This window comes from Coenobita brevimanus, chromosome 24 (assembly GCF_032717465.1).
Source record: "Coenobita brevimanus isolate Jiangsu-jjx chromosome 24, ASM3271746v2, whole genome shotgun sequence".
Taxonomy (NCBI): Eukaryota; Metazoa; Arthropoda; class Malacostraca; order Decapoda; family Coenobitidae; genus Coenobita; species Coenobita brevimanus.
In genome coordinates, this window is record NC_136977.1 from 4,684,595 (window position 1) to 4,705,304 (window position 20,710).

Below are 20,710 nucleotides of genomic sequence, written 5' to 3' on the forward strand. Positions count from 1 at the left end.
CTTGCGGGGATGGCTCAGTCTGCTGGTGTGGGCGTGAGTGTATCAGTGGGAGTGGTAAATGAGTAAGTGATGTAGGATAGACATTAATAACGCTGACTATGCCGTCCCCAAAACACGCAAGAAATCATCCAGCGGAGTGAAAGAGGTGTTATATACGGATCACCCTGTAGTGGATTGGTTATTGCAGGATAGGCTAGAGACACTGGAAGAGTCTACATTCTCCTTTCCTTGTTCTTCCTACAGATAATATATATATATATATATATATATATATATATATATATATATATATATATATATATATATATATATATATATATATATATATATATATATATATATGATTTCTTACGTACTAAAGAATTTTTTTTTTTTTCTTAAGAGGAACAGAAGACATGGGAAATCTCTGTGTGCTCTCCTTTACCTGTCCTTCCCTGTACTGTGATGATGATAATAATGATTATAATAATAATAATGATAATAATAATAATAGTAATAATAATAATAATAATAATAATAATAATATGTGGTAGGTGGGGGCGCTCACCATCCACTCACTGGATGTAGTGCTGCTCTCGGATGTCTGCCTTTTCCTCTCTTCCATCCTTCTTTCCTTCCATCCTCTTCTGTCTTTCTTTCCTTCATTCTTTCCTTGTCCTTCTGCCTACGGGTGACTTTACACTCCCTCTTCTGTCTTTCTTTCCTTAATTCTTTCCTTTTCCTTCTGCCTGTGGGTGACTCTGCACTGAGTGATAAGCCAAATGGTTTCCTGTACACTAGGAAACCATTTACTACGCTGGGTGGTAACCATATAGCCATATTTTGGCACCTGGTGATTTAGTGAGTAATTATTGCGTTCCAGTCGGATTGAGCCGGTGAAGGTTTATATCCAAGGGGTGGTTGGGGTTGATTGCTCATGTAATGCCACTCAGGGATGAGTGAGGCTGGTCACTCTCATCTTAAATGTCGAGACCAACTGCCTAGCTCCGGGCTCGTACGCTCCTCATGGGGCAATGTAAGATTGGATGATGGATGGATGGATGGATAATAATAATAATAATAATAATAATAATAATAATAATAATATAATAATGGTTACGACAGGGAATCGATCGTAAATATGTGTGAGAAAGTCCTCTGAATGATCACCATTTCAGTCCGATGATGCATTTTTTAGCCTATTCTTGATATCTGCAGATGATTTACCTTAAATTGGGATAGACTTTTTGAGAGAGAGAGAGAGAGAGAGAGAGAGAGAGAGAGAGAGAGAGAGAGAGAGAGAGAGAGAGAAATCGTCCTTGTGCAGCAAAAACAAAACGGCAAAACACGTCACCCAGAGTCAAGGAGTCCACGAAGGGCGAAGCAAAGGAAGGGTACAGGATTTTTGCAGCCGACTGTACCTAGATCAATAGGCTCGCTCCCCTTAGCTATGTATGACTTGAAGACTTGGGTACTGAGTCATTATCGCGGTAATTACGTTGACTGGAATGATTACGGGGAGCCTTGGTACATTGTTTAAGTTACTGAGTATGGTATTACGCCTGTTTATTTTACTATTACTGCATGGTGCTGATGGAGAGGGACGCCTTCACGGGATGGCACTGATAAAACCGGGCGGCTCCACTGCCCCAGTTATACCAACGTGCCTAAGCTCCCTTCCCGTCGCTTGAGAGGAAAATGGATTGCAATAGAAGGGCAGATCACCGGGTTCACTTTAAGATGAGTCTGGAGCCACAACAACAATAACAACAACAATCACAACAATAATAAAGAACCCCTGACAGGAGATTTTACTCAACTTAAATCCCCCCCCCCCATCCCGCCACTATTAACGAGTTCAGCAAAGCGTAACACCGAGGGGTTTAGATAGTGTTGTTTGTTTTGCCAGGTTAAATCAGCTTAGGGTAGCTTAGATTTAAGATTAGCCTTGACTAGACTAGGTTAGTTTAGATTTGGTTGTTAGATTAAGTTAGGTTTGGATAGGTTGTTAGATTACGTAAGACTGGGTTAGACTGGGTTAGGTTAAAATCCAGAATCAAACTACCTGGTGATGAAAAGGGTTAAGGGTATTGTCTGTGTTGCAATGTTAGGTTAGGGTAGGGTAGGTAAGAGCAGACTAGGTGTACTTAGATCAGGTTAGGTTAGACTACAAGAGATATGGTTAGGTTAGGTTAAATTAGGAAAGAGTTACAGCAAGTCAGGTTAGATAATGTCAGATCAAGTTAGACAAGAAGCGGTGCCAAGGCACAGGAAACTCGTATTTGGCAGTCATTTTAGTGCTGACGAATAAACACAACAGGATATCTAGTCAGATGTTACATATCAAATTTCGAGTAAATAGCGTGAAATTGACGATTTTATGCCCATTTGAAATTTTAGGCACGACCCTCTTACCACTAACGGGGGGTGACCCACTGATGTAATGAGGCATGTTATAGGATGCAGATTTGAAAGAGGCACCTTTAGGTTTTGGTTTCATGTCGATATGAAGAATTTGGATGGAGTTATGGCGATTTTTTTTTTTTTTTTTTTTTTTTTGGTATGTTTTTGGGGGTCCAAAATTTAATCAGATCATCAGGTCATAGCACATCATCCCTGTATTTTTAGTGAAAATCGCACCAGTAATTTTCGCATAAAGTTGTTGACAGACAGACAAGCATACAAACAAACAGACAAACTGAGTGAAAACAATACCCGCCCTGAGCTCCTCCGGGGCGGGGACGGGTAATTAGGCTAGATGAGGTTAGGTTAGGTTAACAGACTACACACAAAAAAGGGTCCTTAGCAACGAAGGGGTCAGAGTGTGATCTGTGTTGCTAAGGAGGGCCGAGTCAGTTACGAGTCCACCCAGGTAACGTCTTGTTTATGTAACCAACCTGCTCTGCTACGGCTTGTTTGATCCTTTGCTTGGTGTGGTTAGTTATGTGTTGTTCTAGTGTTAATAAAATGTTCTTCCAGTTTGTTACGACGGTATTCTGGTTATGTTCATGCTTACGCTGTTCTCGTGGTGGGTATGATATTATGGTAACTACTCCCTCGATGCAGTGCTGCCTTCGGGTCACAGGTCAAATGGTTTCCTGTATGGGGTGCGATACGCGAATATATTTGCGATCGATTTGCTGTCGTAACTTTGACGTGTTTTTCCAGGAAGAATTAAAGACATAGAAAGGTTGAATGTTCCTTTCCATGTCCATCCTCCAGTGACAGTTACACCCTACGGTAATTTTTCCTCTCGTAACAAAGATTTTTTTTTTTTTAAGGATAATTTTGAGACTTGGAACATTATATACACTTCATTTCTTGTCCTTCCTGCGAAAACAAATCGAAATTATGACAGGGAGGCGACAGTAAGTTCGATTGTGTGTCCTCTTTCCCCGACATTTTATACTTCGTTGGGTGGTAACCATATAACCAAATGACGCCTGGTGGTCAAGTGGTTTAAGTCACTCCAACCAGATGGGGACTCGTGGGGGTTTACATTCGAAAAGTTAGGGTTTACTGATCACATAATGCCGTTCAGAGGCGAATGCAGCTGGTCACCCTCACACTGAAAGTCGGAACTGAGACTGCCTAGCCCCGAACCCCTCCTCTGTTGATGGGGAAAAGAATGACTGCATGATGATAATGATGATGAAGAAAATGATGATGATGATGATGATGATGATGATGATAATAATAATAATAATAATAATAATAATAAAACAGCAACAACAACAACAACAACAACAACAACAACAACAACAACAATAATAATAATAATAATAATAATAATGAAGAAGAAAAAGAAGAAGACGAAGGCTAAGGCGAAGAAAAAGAAGAAGAAGAAGAAGAAGAAGACGAAGACGAAGGCGAAGAAGAAGAAGAAGAAGATGAAGAAGAAGAAGAAGAAGAAGGATGATATGTATAACAGGAATTGTTGATCCACAGTAAACAAACCGATTCTGCTACTCAATCTCCAGCCAGCTAATATCTTGTATATGTGACATACTACCTCTGATGTTTGCTTGCATAGCTGTGTGTTGTTCTGCTTTTGGTGTTATCATGTTCCACTTACAATGCTACTCTGTTCTAGTTTTCGTTCTTGATGATTCTTACGCAGTTCTAGTAATGATCTTTTGTGTTGTGCTGGCCTATTTTTCGTCTTACTTTTCCTGTTATTTGCTGTGATGGCCTGTTTCTCAACTAACTTTTCCTAGAACAGATTTTCGTCCTTTTACAGACTGAATAATTCAATACTGAGGCTCTACATCATTCCACAGCGCTTCTTCGTGACTTAAAAGACACTATGAACCTACTAATGTATTTTTTCTTAAGTTAACCCCAGACGATTTTCTTCCCATGAGAGAAATCCTAACAGTCTAAGTGTTAATTAAAATATTTTCCATCGCTTCGAATTTCAATTAAAAAAAAAAAAGTAACGAAATGCTGTCCACAAGTTCCACAGCCATACTCAGCTACAGTTCAATCCACACTACATAATACCACCTACTAGTCACATACACCACACTACACCACACCACAACACACCACCTAACAGCCACACCACAGCACACCACATTACCTATCAACAACATAACCACATCACGCCACACCACACCACCTACCAACCATACTGCATCACCCCACACCACACCACACCACACCAAACCACACCACACCACCTACCAACCATACTGCATCACACCACACCACATCACACCACACCACTCCACATTACCTACCAACCACATAACATCACACCACACCACACCACATCACCTACCAACCACACTACATAACATCACACCACACCACACCACATCACCTACCAACCACACTACATCACACCAAACCACACCAGAAAACAACCACAGAAGAGCACGTTCCAGCTCACCACACCTCAATTAACCACAGAACGCCACACCATATCATGTCAACATCGGACGGGAATATGCGTAGTAAAAAAAAGACTACATTTTTTACCATGGTTCTGTACACGAGATCTGCAACAAATATCACCTCAGCACACCATGGAAAAAGCACCACACACACACACACACACACACACACACACACACACACACACACACACACATGTCAACCGGGGAAAGGAAATGATGGTAAACGTAAACATGATAAATCCAGTACAATATTACACTGGCCAACACCACACTACATCACACCACACCAGACAAGCCAGACACACACGCAACACTCTCCAACACTCATACCACACCACACCAGACAAGCCAGACACACACGCAACACTCTCCAACACTCATACCACACCACACCAGCTTAAACCGACGCTACATCAAACCACACCACACTCGCAAGCCTAAAACCACACCACATCACACCCACCACATCACACCACACCACACACCACACCACACCACACTCACCACTTCAACAGCACACCACACAAAGCCTCACGAAGATACAAAGAGAGAGAACAAGAAGAGAGCAAGAGTGAAGCAGCTAATCTAAATGGGAGAGGAAGGAGCACGAATTGTCTTATTTCCTGGAGAGAGAGAGAGAGAGAGAGAGAGAGAGAGAGAGAGAGAGAGAGATTTATTCGGGGTTTGAGGCTTTTTATTTTTACTACCGTCAGACGATTTTCTTAAGGTTGAGAGGTACTGTATTTATAACAATGATATATTTTTTGTGTACCTGTTCAGTGTGAGATATTTTTCCTGAGTAAAACTGTCTGGAGAAGCAGGAAGAAATAATAATAATAATAATAATAACAATAATAAATAATGATGAAGATAATGATGATGATGATGATGATGATGACGATGATGAGAAATAATAATAATAATCTATCTATCTATCTATTGCCAGATGCCTTAATCCCTTATACGGGGTGGCCACAAACAAATCGCCTCCATGTCACCCTGTCCCTCGCCATTTCACTGCCCTGCTCCCAATTCACACACCCCCTTCTCATATACCTCTCCATTCCGTCCCTTCATCTCATCTTTGGCCTTACTCTCCCTCTCTCCCCCTCCACCTCACTCACATACACTCTCCTCGTCCGTCTCTCACCCTTCATCCTCTCCACATGGCCAAACTACCTCAGTGTGTTTCTCCTAACTCTTCCTATCACATCCACATCCACACCACAACGCTTCTTAACATAATAATAATAATGATAATAATAATAATAATATTAATAATATTAATAATGATAATAATAATAATAATAATAATAATAATAATAATAATGATAATAATAATAATAAAAATAATGATAATAATAATAATAATAATAATAATAATAATTATTATTATTATTATTATTATTATTATTATTATTGTTATTATTATTAATGTTGTTGTTGTTGTTATTATAAAGAGGAGGAGGTGGAAGAGGTTGAGGGAGGGGAAGAGGAGGAAAATGAACAACAAAAAGAAGAAGATGATGAAGAAGAATAAGAAGAGGAAGACAGTGCAGAAGAAAAAAGAACAAGGACAAGACCATGAAGAACTTAAAGAACAGGAAGAACAACAACAACATCATAACCTGGTTCAAGAACAGTTACATCATTTTACACATACTGTACAGTATTTTCCTTAATTTTAGTCACACACACACACACACACACACACACACACACACACACACACACACACACACACACACATGCATGCACGCACGCAGCTGCACTCATAAACAACACCGAGATTCAAGGCAAACACGTCTTTTTGTAGCTTATTCCAAGTAACGCTTCCTCGTGACGAGCATGATATTTTGGTGTTAATTTACTCCCACGTCTCAGATTTTAAGACAAAGTTGGCAATTTTGGGCCAAGTTAAAAGAAAGCTTGTTTTTAATATATCTGATCTTTACTACCCATTTTTTTTTACTTAATCATGGAAGAGACCTCGTACTGAAAGGGCAAAAAGCTTTCTCTACTCAACAAGTGTCCCCCGCCTCTATATGGAACAGATGGGACGAGGGGAGGGGGAAGATGGGAGGGAAAGAGAGGAAGAGAGAGGGGAGGGGAAAGGAAGAGAGGGGAGGGGAAAGGAAGAGAGGGGAGGGGAAAGGAAGAGAGGGGAGGGGAAAGGAAGAGAGGGGAGGGGAAAGGAAGAGAGGGGAGGGGAAGCGAGATGGGAGATGGTGGAATTTTTTTCTTGCTCTTAATAACATTACTTGGCCTCATTTTTTTTTTTTTTTTAGATGGACAGGGGAGGGGGTGAAATGGATGGAGAGGAGGGAGGAGAAGGAAGGAAAAGGGAGGGGGGGAATGGATGAAGGAGGAGAGAGGAGACGGGGGGAAGGTGGGGGGAAGATGGCGCCAAAAGGAGGGGGATGGATGGGGCGTGGAACACCATCGACCCATCTCTACACTATCTGCTATTACCCTCTCTCTCTCTCTCTCTCTCTCTCTCTCTCTCTCTCTCTCTTACAATTTTACTCTTACTCTCAGTGCGGAAGTGGGACGCCTTCACTTGGTGGCATTGGTATAACCGTGTGGTGGAGCTGCCCGGTTATACAAACGTCACTCAAAGGAGGATTGTAAGCTGCTGAACTGAGACTTTAACCTGCAGCCCACTGAGTTCACATTTCAGATGAACAACAACAAAACAATAACAACAACAACAACAACTACTACTACTACTGTTATTACTTCTTTTACAACTACTACTATTACTTTTCCTACTACTTCCACTACTTCTACTACTACCACTCCCCATCACTCCGAGTCGTTTTCCTAAGTTTATAATAATGTGTGAGCAACAGTAATAAACACATCGCATCAGAAAATATAAAGGAAACTCTATATGATGGTGACCTGCTTCCAACCCCAGCTACGAGGCTTTTCCCATAGGCTGAGTAAAATCGTCTGGGGGGGGGATGAAAATGTAAACAGACCTAACCCTACTGAAAGGGGGCTGATGGAGGCTTGATAATGGGAAAATATTTATAGATGGTTTTAATTCCCTTAACTACGGGACTTTTTCACCCCTGATTTGAACTTAATCGTATGGGCACCTATAAAGATAAAATCGTCATAGCGCTGAAGGGTTTAGTGAGGACGATTTATGATGGAAATTGACAATAATGGAGTCTATATCCAACACCTTCACTACCAGACTTCACCAGTATGTTATGCCTCTTCAGTCAGACTACGCGTTTTATTTGTTCATTATCAGCCGCAAGAGCGAAGTTGGTACTGTTTTCAGTTTGTCTGTCTGTGTGTGTCTGTATGTGTGTCTGTTAGCACGTTAACTTCGCTACCGCTCATAAAAGCATCATAAAATTTTACAGGATTGTAGTAGCGAAAAAAAAAAAAAAGTCGATCACGAGTTCGAAATTGGTGAAAATAGGTCAAATTCTGTGTGTTTATTAGCACGATAGCTTCCCAACCGCTCAAAATATCATCTGAAAATTTTACAGGTGTGTAGTAGGGATGAAAATCTCCCATGAGTATTGTTTTCAGTTTGTCTGACTGTCTGTGTGTCTGTCAGCACGATAACTTCGCAGCAGCTTAAGATATCATCACAAAATTTTACAGGTGTGTAGTCGGGATGAAACTCTCTTACAAATTCGAAATTGGTGAAAGTAGGTCAAGGTCTAGGTCATACTCCAAGCCGCGCTAGATATGTATCGGCTCGCAGCTGGTGTGATTTCCCCCTTGGGGAAGCCTCTAGTTTATTTTCTAATTATCTCCGTACAGTTTTCTCTAATTTTGGGAAGATTTCTAGCATTAAACGGGTTAAATAAGACTAGATCTAACCCCCTCTAATTTTAAAAAGATCTCCTGTAAGTAAAATCGTCTAAAATGAAAATTACGTCATCCGTCAGAAGGGGTTAGTAGCATTAGCAACTGTAGCCCCAGGTTCATCTGAAATGTGAACCCAGTGGACCGCAGGCTGAAATAGTTCACCATCACCCTTTTGAGGGCGAGGGAGGGAGATGAAGCACGTTTGTATAGCCAGACAGCGAAGCCACGTGATTATATCGATGCCACCACGTGAAGGCGTCCACCACCTGCACCAGGGATGGGGTTATTTCTTATATAACGGAAACTTGATACATTCATCTGATTAAAACTTGACGGCTTTGGCTGGAACACATATCAACAGTTGTCCCTATCGTGGGCAGAGAGAGAGAGAGAGAGAGAGAGAGAGAGAGAGAGAGGGAATCGTGGGAAGTGACGAGAGAGAAGAAAACTGCAAGATGGAAGGAAGAGATGAAAAAGGGAGGAATATTGAGGGAGTGAAAGGAAGAAGTGGAGAAAGACTGAAGGAGTGGAAGGAAGAGAGAAAGAATGAGAAGAGAGGATAAAGGGGGAATGACAGAGGGAGTGGAGAGAACAAATGGAGGAACACTGAAGGAGTGGAAGAAGGAAAAGTAAGGGAGATATCAGAAGAGGAAAAAAGACAGAGAGTAGAAGGAAAACATGAGAGAAAGAAGCAAGGTGAGAGGGTTAACAGACAAAATTTATAATGAGGGAAATTGAAGGGGCGGAGGAAGATTCAGAAGGGTGGAGGAAAGAAGGTGAAGAAGGGTGGAGCAAAAAATCAAAATATGCTGAGCGAGGTGGAAGAGACGAGAGGGGCTTGGAGGACGAGTAGGAAAATGGATGGAGAGAAAAGTGGATGTATGTGGGGTGAGCGAGGAAGAGCCAGGGTGTAGAGGGAAGAGGAGGAAGATGGATGGAGTAAATAGTGGATGCAAAGAGGGAGGAATATTTGGAGGGTGAAGGGACGAGGAAGATTAGTAAGGCAAAAAGTGGATCTAAGTAGAAAGAAAAATGAAGAGACATAAGGGAGATGGGAAAAATCAGAGGGAAGAAATAAGAAAGGGAGAAAGATTCAGGTAGTGAAGGAAAGTTTCAGAGGCTGGAGAGAAAAGGAGGAAAGTGGAGGGAAGAGGAAGAGGAAAGTGCAAGGATGAGGAGGAGGAAAGTTGAAGGAGGAGGAGGAGGAAAGTGGAAGGAAGAGGAAGGGGAAAGAAGACTCAGAGTATGAAGGGAAGAGGGGTGGGAAGATGAGTTCAGGAAAAACTGGACGTAAGTGAGAGAGGGAGGGAAGGAGGGGAGAGAGAGAGAGGGGGAGGGAGGGAGGGAGGGAGGGAGGAAAGAGAGGAAGGGAGGAAAACTCACAGGCGACTATGAGTCGGTATAATATTGGCCTCACACTCGAAGGACGTTCTTGAGTGGGTTCGAGCCCCACTGACCGCCACTGAATCTGTGAGGTGGACGCTACACCATACCACTGCAAGCACCAACCATCACCCGTTTCACCATCTGTGCCTTGTATCAATAATTCTGCCCTCCTCCTAACCACCCTGTGACCTTAGTACGAAGATATGAGGATGAGGAGAAGAAGGAGGAGGAGGAGAAGAAAGAGAGTATGGAGCGAAGGTTATTGAGGAAGGGAGGAGAGATCAAGGAGAAGGAAGATTTACAGGCAAGATAATTACCTAGAAGACAGATTCAGAGCGTGGAGGGAAGAGGAGGAGGAAGATGGGGGGAGCAAAAACATGGAGGGAGAGAAGAAGAGCAGGATGAGTGTAGCAAAAAGTGGATCAGGTTGAGTGGGGGAGGGGGAGAAAAGGAGCAAGATGGGCGAAGTGAGGGGAGGGGGGAGGAGGAAGGGGAGAGAAAAATTACAAAAAGGCGAGGAAGAAGGAACGAGGATGGGAGGAAGCGTAGAGGAGAGATAGGGAAGGAAGAGAATGATGGGTAGAGGGAAGGGCAGGGAGGAGGGAAGGCGGAAGAAATGAGGGAGGAAGGGGAGGGAAAAAGAGCAAGATGGGTGGAGTGAGGTGGGGAGGGAAGAGAAGAGGAGAAGAAGGAAATGGGGAAGGGGGAGGGAAGAGGAGAGAAGGGAGGGGAAGGGTGTGGGAGGGTATCTACATGGGCGTGTCTACTGCCAGGCTCCCCCTTGATGACCTTGTGACTCTCTCTCTCTCTCTCTCTCTCTCTCTCTCTCTCTCTCTCTCTCTCGCTCTTCGTACCTTGACATTATATCATTAGTCTTCGGTATGGGTCGTAAAATCTTTCGAGGTACTACTTGTCCTTGTAACTCTCTCTCTCTCTCTCTCTCTCTCTCTCTCTCTCTCTCACCTTACTCTTATTTCACCCTCCTCCTTCCTTCCCTCCTCCCTCTCACTCTCCCTTCTGCAAATTGCTCAGTCTCTCCCTCCCTCCCTCCCTCCCACTCTCTCTCTCTCTCTCTCTCTCTCTCTCTCTCTCTCTCTCTCAAACCATTTCACTACGCTAACAAATTTTACTTCCTTCTTGCTACTTCCAGACGCTTTTCTTCAGCTAAGAAAACCGTCCTCGCACTGAAGGGGTTAAGGAAGGCTGAGAGAGAGAGAGAGAGAATGGTCACGAGTAAATAAGTCTTGATGGTCCTAATCCCATTCACCCACTCACTAATTTTCTTTCATTCACTCACTCATTCTCTCACTTATTTTCTTACCTTCACTCACTCACTCACTCGTTCAGTCAATCAGTCAGTTGCTCTTTCACTTACTCATTCACTTACTTACCTTCACTCACTCACTCACTTTCTTTCCGACATTAACTCTTACTTACTCACTCACTTTTTTTATTCTTTCACCCACTCACTCACTGACTGACTGACTTACTCACTCACTCACTCACTCACCCCCTGTCGTCACCGTGTCTTCATCAAGCTTCACTCAGGCATCGTTCCTCAGTCTACTGTTCACTCTCTCTCTCTCACACTTTCTTTCATTCTCTTTATTTTCACTCATTCCTTTTCTTCTTGCCTCACTCACTTTCTTTCATTCACTCACTCACTTTCATACTTTCACTCCACAGTATCACTTTCTTACAATAATCGCTCTTACTTTTTTTTTACTCATATTTTATTAAACTGTTTTTATTATTTGTCTTCTTTCCTGAATTTCTCCTTACCTCGCAGTCTCTCTCTCTCTCTCTTTCTTTCTCTCTCTCTCTCATGGGCGTGGTTAGACTCCTTTAGTTGCGTAAGGCCAAGTCCCTCGCCCTTGATGTCTTACTGTTTGATTTAACCTCCTTGGCAGTTTATCTTTTTTCCCTCACTCACTCACTTTCTCACACTCACTCTCTTGCGCACACTTCCTTGCTCACTCACTCACTCACCCAATTTCATGCATTCACTTACACACCCGCTTTCTTACACATTCACTCACTCATTCACCAACTTTCCTTCACTCACTCACTCAGTTTCTCACATTCATTCACTCACTCACTCCCAACCTTCTTAAATTCACCCACTCACTCAATCACTCACTCGCTTTCTTACATTTACTCAGTCACGCACTCACTTTCTCACTTTCTTACATTTACTCACTCACTAGCTCACCTTCTCACTTCCTTACATTCACTCACTCACTCGTCCCTTTTCACCCGGTAGTACGATTGGGGATCTGGACGTAAAATTAGACTGTTGCTGGCCATAGTGTTTTAGAAGACTGGGACTCAGAAAATGTTGATTGTATGCCTTATGATCCTCGTCTAGTTAATTGGCGAAAATCGAATTCTTTTTCTTCTCTTCCTCCTTCTCCTCCTCTTCATCCTCATTTTCATCCTCCTGTGCTTCCTCGTTCTCCTTCAACTTCTTCTTCTTCGCCTTCTTCTCCATCTTCTTCTTCTTCTTCTTCTCCTCTTCCTCCTCCTCCTCCTCCTCCTCCTCCTGTGCCTATGAACTCACTGTCAAGGGTCTAGGGAAGATGTCTCACACCTCTTCCTGACCACTTAATTTAAACCTTGATTCCATAGCAGACGCAAACATCACTCAAAAATGTACTTACCCTTTCAAATCGTGAGTTCTCTAGTGTTTTATTCAAGCTACCACCACTTAACTGGACAGACTATCACTTGTCCTCCTTCTATCGAGTTTTTTCTTCCTCTCTGGGCCCTACCTCACCCCATCCTTAGGTGGAAAATAAGATTTGGATGATGATTTTTTATTACTGAAAAAAAAAGAGGACTACGCTGCTAGCCTGTAAATCTTATCGCTCAGTCTGTGTTGAAAACTGTCTCGATACAATGTTGACAGGACCTAAATACTCGTCAGATAGATAGATAGATAGACAGACAGACAGATAAATAGATGAACAGACATGTAGACAGACGGAAGAGAGAGATAGGGAGAGGGGGAACCAATACATCTTTTCTTGTCTATTCCTTATCGAAAACTGTAACACGCTAAAACGACACACAAGTGAATATCAGGCTGCAAAGCTCCAAATAAATCGCTCTGGAAAAGGTGATAGGAAGACTGATAATCTCACGAGAATAGGGACAATTGATGCTAAAAAAATATAATACTGATCAAAATAGATTTTAGTGTTTAAACAACAGGTGAATGACGGTGTATCCTGTTTTCAGCCGGTTAAACACACACACACACACACACACACACACACACACACACAAGACAGAAAAAGGTGTTTGTGCGTGGTGTTAGGATTCATACTCGTATTACTAGGCCCAGTGCAGGTGGAGAGGAGGGAGTGGCTAGGAGCGTGAACCACATGCACTTTAATATTTCTAAGCACGCCCACTGTTGCTATTACTGGCGACCTTGAGTGCCTTGTTTGACCATTTAGAATATCAATTACCTACGAGTATATCCGATGACGCTGCCATGTAAGGATACATTTTGCGTCCGGGTGTCGTCCATCTTTGCTTATTCTCGCTGATACAGGACGATTTTATTCAGCTTCGAGAGGCCTTTCGTATTAAAGGGGGCTTACTATGGCTGCATCTAACCCCCCCCCCTCCTCACTCCGAATATTGTGTACTTAGCTGAATAAAATCGTCAGGAGATGGCCAGAACCAAGTGAAGAAGACACCTCCGAGTTAAGTGGGTTATAGAGACAGGGTATATATATATATATATATATATATATATATATATATAATATATATGTGTGTGTGTGTGTGTGTGTGTGTGTGTGTGTGGGAGGAGGATGTGAATGTGGATTCTTTTTTTACCATTTCGAGGCACCAGCTCTCTAGCACTCAGCAGCACCTCACCCCTACACGGCAGCAGTGAACGCGTCCAAGTAACACATCACGGAGCATAGCAACAGGCAACAGTGACTGGCGCGCCGCTAGGGAGGGGGGGGTGGGAGCGGGCGACCACGAACCAAAGAAACCAACACCACTCGACTCAGGTGTCCATCTTCCCTATGTTGTTTGGTGGGTAAAATGGGTACCTGGAGTAATACAGGGGAGGTAACTGGGGTAACATGGATAATGAAGCCGTCTTGTTTCCTTGGGTAGTGCATGAATCTCGTCACAGGCTCAAAAGTTTAAGTTATGGAGATGAACACCGCGTTTAAGCTCCTCATGGCATTACCTTTACGTTTGACAGTCTTGTGTATGTTTTTGATGGAAACTGTGTCCTTACTGTAAGTTTATATATAAGATTCAAAAGACAAATAACGCCTTTGACACCATGGCGTATTTTGCATTATAATGTAGATAACGAAATATGCAAACTATATTTATAAGAAAGAACTGCTAGAAAGACTCACAAGCCGATGATAACACGGGCAAAAGTGCGACAATGAACAAACATCGGGAAGATTGATGGTGTCCTGTTGAGAAAGAGAAAGAGAGAGAGAGGTGGGGGGTGGGGACCTTGTGTTACCGAACCGGACCGCCCATACAGGGAAGAGGACCCGCCTAGTGGCTTCCTCACCTGGCCTGGGCATCTCTAAGGAGGAACCGGAGGTGGTGACGTCATCCAGGCCACAGTATATAAGAGGAGAGGAACAATGGTGCAGCACAGACGGACATCACTCCTGCCGCAGACATGAGGGCTCTGGTGAGTTGTGGACACTGTTTTGGAGGAGTCCACCAGTGTGGGAACCTCTTGTATTTATACTAACCTTTTTTGTGAGAAATACTAACTTTGTTGTTGCCTTGTTTATCTGTATCTATTTGTCTATCTATCTATTTATCTCTATATATACTCACTTCCAATAGTAATTTTGCAAAGATGAACTCTGTTTAGAAAAATATATGTAATGACACAATATCAGAAGCAGGAAGACTGTAAATATCTGAAATAGCACAGCGTTCTTGTTATATAAACATTTTACTAAAGAAAGCGGTATGAAAAAGTGACGCTTGGCCTGATCTTGAACTTAAGTCTGTATCTACTGCATACGCTGTTCGGTGACGCATGTCAAGTGAAGGAATCAAAGTGAACGTGAAGCCTATGCTGCTCCCTATGCCACGTTTGTCCTATGTCGTCAGGTGATTCTGGTCGCGCTGACTGGGTGTTCTGCACAGCTGGTGGCGCCCTACACGGCCCCCTGGGTGCTCCCCTCTACGAAGCTGATCACCAACCAGGAGAACACGGCGGAGGTCAAGCCTGTAGCCCTGCACACCCCCTACATCCACCCCTTCGCCACCCCTTACAGCTTCCCTCTGACCACGCCCTACACCTACCCGTACACCTACCCCTACACTTACACCCTGGCAGGCTCTACCCTGAAGGCCACCGAGTTCCCCTACATCTGGCAGGCTGAGAACAAGGAGTCTGCTGCCCCAGCTGTGGAGGAGGCTCGTCGTCGCAAGCGTGATGTGGAGACCGTGAAGGTAGAGATGATAAAAGCAGGTTAAGCTGGTAAAAACGGGGTGGGTTGATAAAACTAGGGGGAGCTGACAAAAACAAAATCACCAATTTACGTAAATTTGCCCTCAAAAGGTGTTAGAAAACAGGTACGAAATCTTTAAGAAATAAACTAATAATTGTTCAGACTTGGTAAGACTCCGTGAATGAGTGTTGGTAAATGAAAGTTGTTATCTCTAGATCAGTGGTTCTGAAACTGGGGGACATGGCAAAACTTAAAGGAGGTCACGGCAGGTTGTTGATAGTTTAAAAGTTTGCAGAAAATGTGAATATTAAGTAAGCAAAAGCTATTAAGGAGTTTGACTTGACAAAGTATATTTTCATTGTCATATTCTTTAATAAAAACATACAATTATGGTTGAAATCTAACAATAACAATTCACTGCACATTATTTGCTGGGGTTCTGTGAGAATTATGAAGGAGGTCGTGAGGAATTTTAGCTCAAAAAGGTAATGGAGTGGAAAACTACGGCTCTAGACATAACTATAAAGTATCTGTTTAATCTAAATGTGCACTCTCAAAACATTTTAAATTCAAGTAAGTAGTAATCACCTATACAATTAACTTTTCTACCATAACATTTTCTTCGCAAGAAGATACTCGAAATCTAGAAATCTGAGCAGAGTTTTCAAAAGCTGAAACAAAAGCTCCAATTGTAAAGGTTAGGAACGAAGAATGTGCAAATTAGGACTAACGGATGTGGCCTTTTAAAAATAGATCCAGGGATCTTGAAAGTCAGAACTGAGTATTAGCTGACGCTGTTACTACCTCAGCCGACGAAGTTGGACGGAGGTCATGTATTCACCCATGTCTATTTGTCTGTTAGTGCACAGGATACTTAAAGACTACGTTACCGGATTTCAGTAAGGCTGATGGATAGGTAGGCAGTGGGTCAAGGAAGACTTTATTAGATTTTGAGGTGGATTCGGATCCAGATGCAGGAATATTTCATAAATTTTGTTGGCGATGGAGGATGTATGCGCTTTTTGAGACTGTGTAATAGAATTTACTGATTATATGAGACTGTAAAGGGTTTGTCTGGAAGGAAATAGGAATGACGTGGTTTGGATGTGGATGTGATAGGAAGCGTTAGGAGGAACACATTAAGGTGGTTTGGCCATATCGAGAGGATGGAGAGTGAGAGACTGACGAGGAGAGTGTATGTGAGTGAGGTGGAGGTGGGTAGAGGGAGGGGGAGGCCAAGGATGAGATGGAGGGATGGAGTGGAGTGGTATGTGAGAGAGGGGAGTGCGAGCTGGGAGCAGGGCAGTGAAATGGCGGGGGACAGAGCGACATGGAGGCGATATGTTTGTGGCCACCCCTTGTGGGATAAAAGCGTCTGGCAATATAGAGATAGACAGAAATAGGAATTGCTGTAGTAACTCATAAATTTTAGTAAAGCGCTCGCTGGGTGCTCTCTTGTTCTGACCTGCATTTCTCCTCCAAAAATCACTAAATTGCCAACCTAACATACAGATGCCTCTGCCGTACCTTCACGCCATCCCAACCATCGCCAAGACCACATTCGAGACCAAGCAGCTCGAGCCCAAGGAAGCAGCTACTCCCGCCGACACCACCAAACTGGAACTGACCACCAAGCAGCACGAGGTGTCCCTGCCCGCCGTCAAGTACGTCCAGCCCGTTGTCAGCTACAAACCCCAGACCTATACCGCCGTCACACCCGCCGTCCTGCCCTACCACCACCCCATCCCGGCCTTCTCTCCCTACACCTACCCCTTCGCGCCCGCCCCTGTTATCAAGATCTAATCCAGCATCCTACTCCTAGGCCCAGCCCCGGCACCCTACCCCAGACCTAGCCCTGGCACCCTGCTCCAGACCTAGCCCTGGCACCCTGCCCGAGTCTCTTCTCTACCCTACCTGCCTGAGTGCCTTGGCTCTTACTTCATCATCGGCTGTCCCAGTGGTCTACCCAAAATGCGAGAAAAAAAAATAAATAAAATAAAAACACATAAAACCCGTTAACAGGCTTCATGAAAAGCAATTAGTAAAAAAAAACGAAATTTTGTCAAAATTTAACTGCTATCCTTTATACGAAATTTCTTTTACAAAGAGCACTTTTGTATAGAAAATAAAAATAAAAATTCATGTATGCATGATACCAAAGCCTATAATTGCGTCTTAAACCTTTCATGCCTGCAACACTTCTAGTATTCTATTACAACAAACACCAGCCGTTATCACTCAGCTGAGAACGAGTCATACGAGCCTGAGAGTTAATCAGTACAATACTGTCTTCATTAACCTCACATGATCAGAACAGCTGTAGTATTCTGTTACAGCTAATGCCAGATGATTACATTCAGCTGAGCTTATGTCACAGAAACCTGATCGTGTTTTTCTGTGTACAGCAACTCAGGATGACGACTTCCAACTTATGCAGTTGTGGGAAAATTATTGCCTAATCTTTCACCTCCAGGCCGAGTACTTTAAGCAACTGTACATGGCAGAGCACCCCCAGCAGAGAACTTGCGTTGGCTGGTGTGCAACCGCAAGCCACTGTCCCGCCAATCGACCATGCCGTGCCTTCTCTAAATGAATCCAAGAAGGCAGTGTTTAAGCTGAAAAGTGGTAGGATGGCTGGTGTTTGTGGCATCCATATGGAGATGACCAAAGCTGGGTCAAAACCATGATCCTGGATCTACATGCCATCATAAGAAACCGTTTAGGGGATAGGCACAGTATCATTCCTTCTTACAGAAGAGGTGCCAACTTGCTGCAGTACTTACGAGTACACTGATGTTACAGTGCCCATTGTGGAAGGTTCCTGGCCACATGCCGCTTATACAAATTTGGAGCTAATTGCTAAAGTTTCAGAGGCATAAGTAATCCAAGCTGATGCCAAAGAAATGAACAGCTGACCGTATCTAGGCACTAGGCCAGCATGAGTTCGGGGCGGGACTGTCCATGCCGATCTGAAGAAGGTGTGTGATTCAATACATCTGGATGCACCACAGGAGGTCTTGTGACTTCTGAGGGTCCATGAAGTGATTAACCCGCTCATAGTTATAGCCAATATTCAGATATTAAGAGTGCTATCAAGTGTGAAGGAAGTACGTCTGATTTCTTTCACGTAAGGCCTGGAGTAAGACAGGGATGTGCCGTTGCCCCCTCATTTTTCAACACGTGCAGGGAGTCGGAGTCACTGATGAGTATCAGTATGTAATTTTATTCTTACTGACTTTAACTCTGCTGATGATGATGCAGATATACTAGCAGAGTTGCTGGAGGCTCTCCTGGGTGCTCTCAAGGCACTTCATGAGGAAATGAAGCCACTGAAACTAAAGGTCTCCTGGATCAGTACCACTGTCCAGGTATCTGGTGGGTTGTTGGATAAAGCAGTACAGTCTATCCATGCATAAGGTGAGGTGGAGATGTACTTATCTCGGCAGTATGGTCTATAACAATAGTGAGTCAGATGGTGAGATTTCTCGTGGTATTGGTCCAGGTTATGACGTCACATACCCACCCCGAATATTTGGAGAGATCATTATTTATGCTGGACGAAGATTTGGATTTTTAAGACATTGATACTCTCTGTCTTACTATATAGATGTGAGGCGTGGACAGTGAACAGTGCTTTGGAACGGCAAATTAATTTCTTCGGTACTAAATGAAATCAGAGGATTATGGGATATCGCTGGAGACAACGGACTGCATAACGAGCGATTATCCCAAGAGACTGAGTCAAAAGCTGTTAGCAGCATAATACATGAACGCCAACTCTGGCTATGTGGGCACGTGGCATGTTTCCCTGAAGCTGTTCTTACGCATCGGGCTTTACACGAAAAGGACAACCTAGAGTAAAGGGGACCAAACGGAAGGTCACAAAACTAACGGCTGGAATTACTTGGGATAGGAAGAGTTGCTAAGAGGAACCTTCATGGGTGGCGTCGGAAGGTAAAGCCATGCCCCACTCAACGTTCGCCATAACTGAGTTAATAAGTCTACTTGAGTCTGCATCTCACTTTCCTCTTTTATTAATATTCTTAAGCTGAGAGAGTCTGGGTACGGTTTTCTTTCCACATATGGGTCATTACGACGCTCCAATTGGATTGAACCTGTGAAGGTTTATATCCAAGGGGTGGCTGGGGTTTATTGCTTACGTAATACCACTCAGTGATGAGTGAGGCTAGTCACTCCCATCTTAAATGTCAGGACCAACTTGCCTAGCTCTGGGGTCCTATGCTCCTCATGGGGCAATGTAGGACTGGATGATGGATGGATGGATGGATATGATTCTCTCATATATATTGCCTCAAGAACGAAGATCACAGTTAATCCCCACATGTGAGGCAAAAGCAATGGAATAATAAGCGAATTTTTGTCTGTGATTACATTACTTGCAGACGAGGCAAGGAATTCTGGAAATTTGATTCCTTCAGTATCATGATCTGTTATTTCGTTCATTCGTGCCATCTCCTAACGATTTTATTCTTCTTTGGAATTATGTCTGGCAGTGAAGCACTTGAAAGCTAGATGCTGCTGCTGCTGCTGATGATGATGATGATGATGATGTTGGTGATGATGATTGGTGGTGGTGGTGATGGTGATATATAGCTCATTCGCCTTAACTTGATCCAATTTTCGTCCTTTTGAGGGACATTGCACGTAATTCAGTGGCAGGGAAAGACAATGCTACGGCTCTGCATCTTCTCCACAGCAGTTCCTCATGATTAGCTTCATATTCCACTTGTTACAGCTCAGCACTAAAGATGAAAAGATGACAGTATTAGGCCAAATTAAACTGAACGGAGTATAGCAAGAGAACTTTCGACATGAAGTGTACACACGCCACTACTCCACCTGGTAGGGTACAAACGGGGCTGCCTAGAGTCCTTTATCACAAAGTGTACCCAGTAAGTAAGAAGTTAAAATAAGAACGTGTGTGTGTGTGTGTGTGTGTGTGTGTGTGTGTGTGTGTGGTAACCCAGTGCTAAAAACGCCCTAATCGGAATGACTTGTTGAAAGGACACATGTCAAGAGGGAGAGCAGTGGTAATGAGTTATCTGAGAGGAGCATGTGGAGTTAAACAGAGAGACAAACTGATAAATGAGGAAGTGAAGAAGCGTTGGGCTGTAGATGTGG

General features: G+C 43.3%; 1 protein-coding gene across 1 annotated transcript; it reads left to right on the forward strand.

Moving 5' to 3' along the window:
• Positions 1-14,113: 14,113 nt before the first annotated feature.
• LOC145393417 (uncharacterized) lies at positions 14,114-17,625 on the forward strand. Its single transcript, XM_080267511.1, has 3 exons — positions 14,114-14,790; positions 15,225-15,569; positions 17,081-17,625. Exons 1-3 carry the CDS (start codon positions 14,779-14,781, stop codon positions 17,369-17,371), a joined length of 648 nt encoding a protein of 215 aa, XP_080123637.1. The 5' UTR covers positions 14,114-14,778; the 3' UTR covers positions 17,372-17,625.
• Positions 17,626-20,710: the final 3,085 nt, after the last annotated feature.

Coding starts and splice junctions, on each gene's coding strand:
- LOC145393417 (XM_080267511.1), top strand. Junction 15,570..17,080: donor GTGATGTGGAGACCGTGAAG/GTAGAGATGATA, acceptor CCTAACATACAG/ATGCCTCTGCCGTACCTTCA.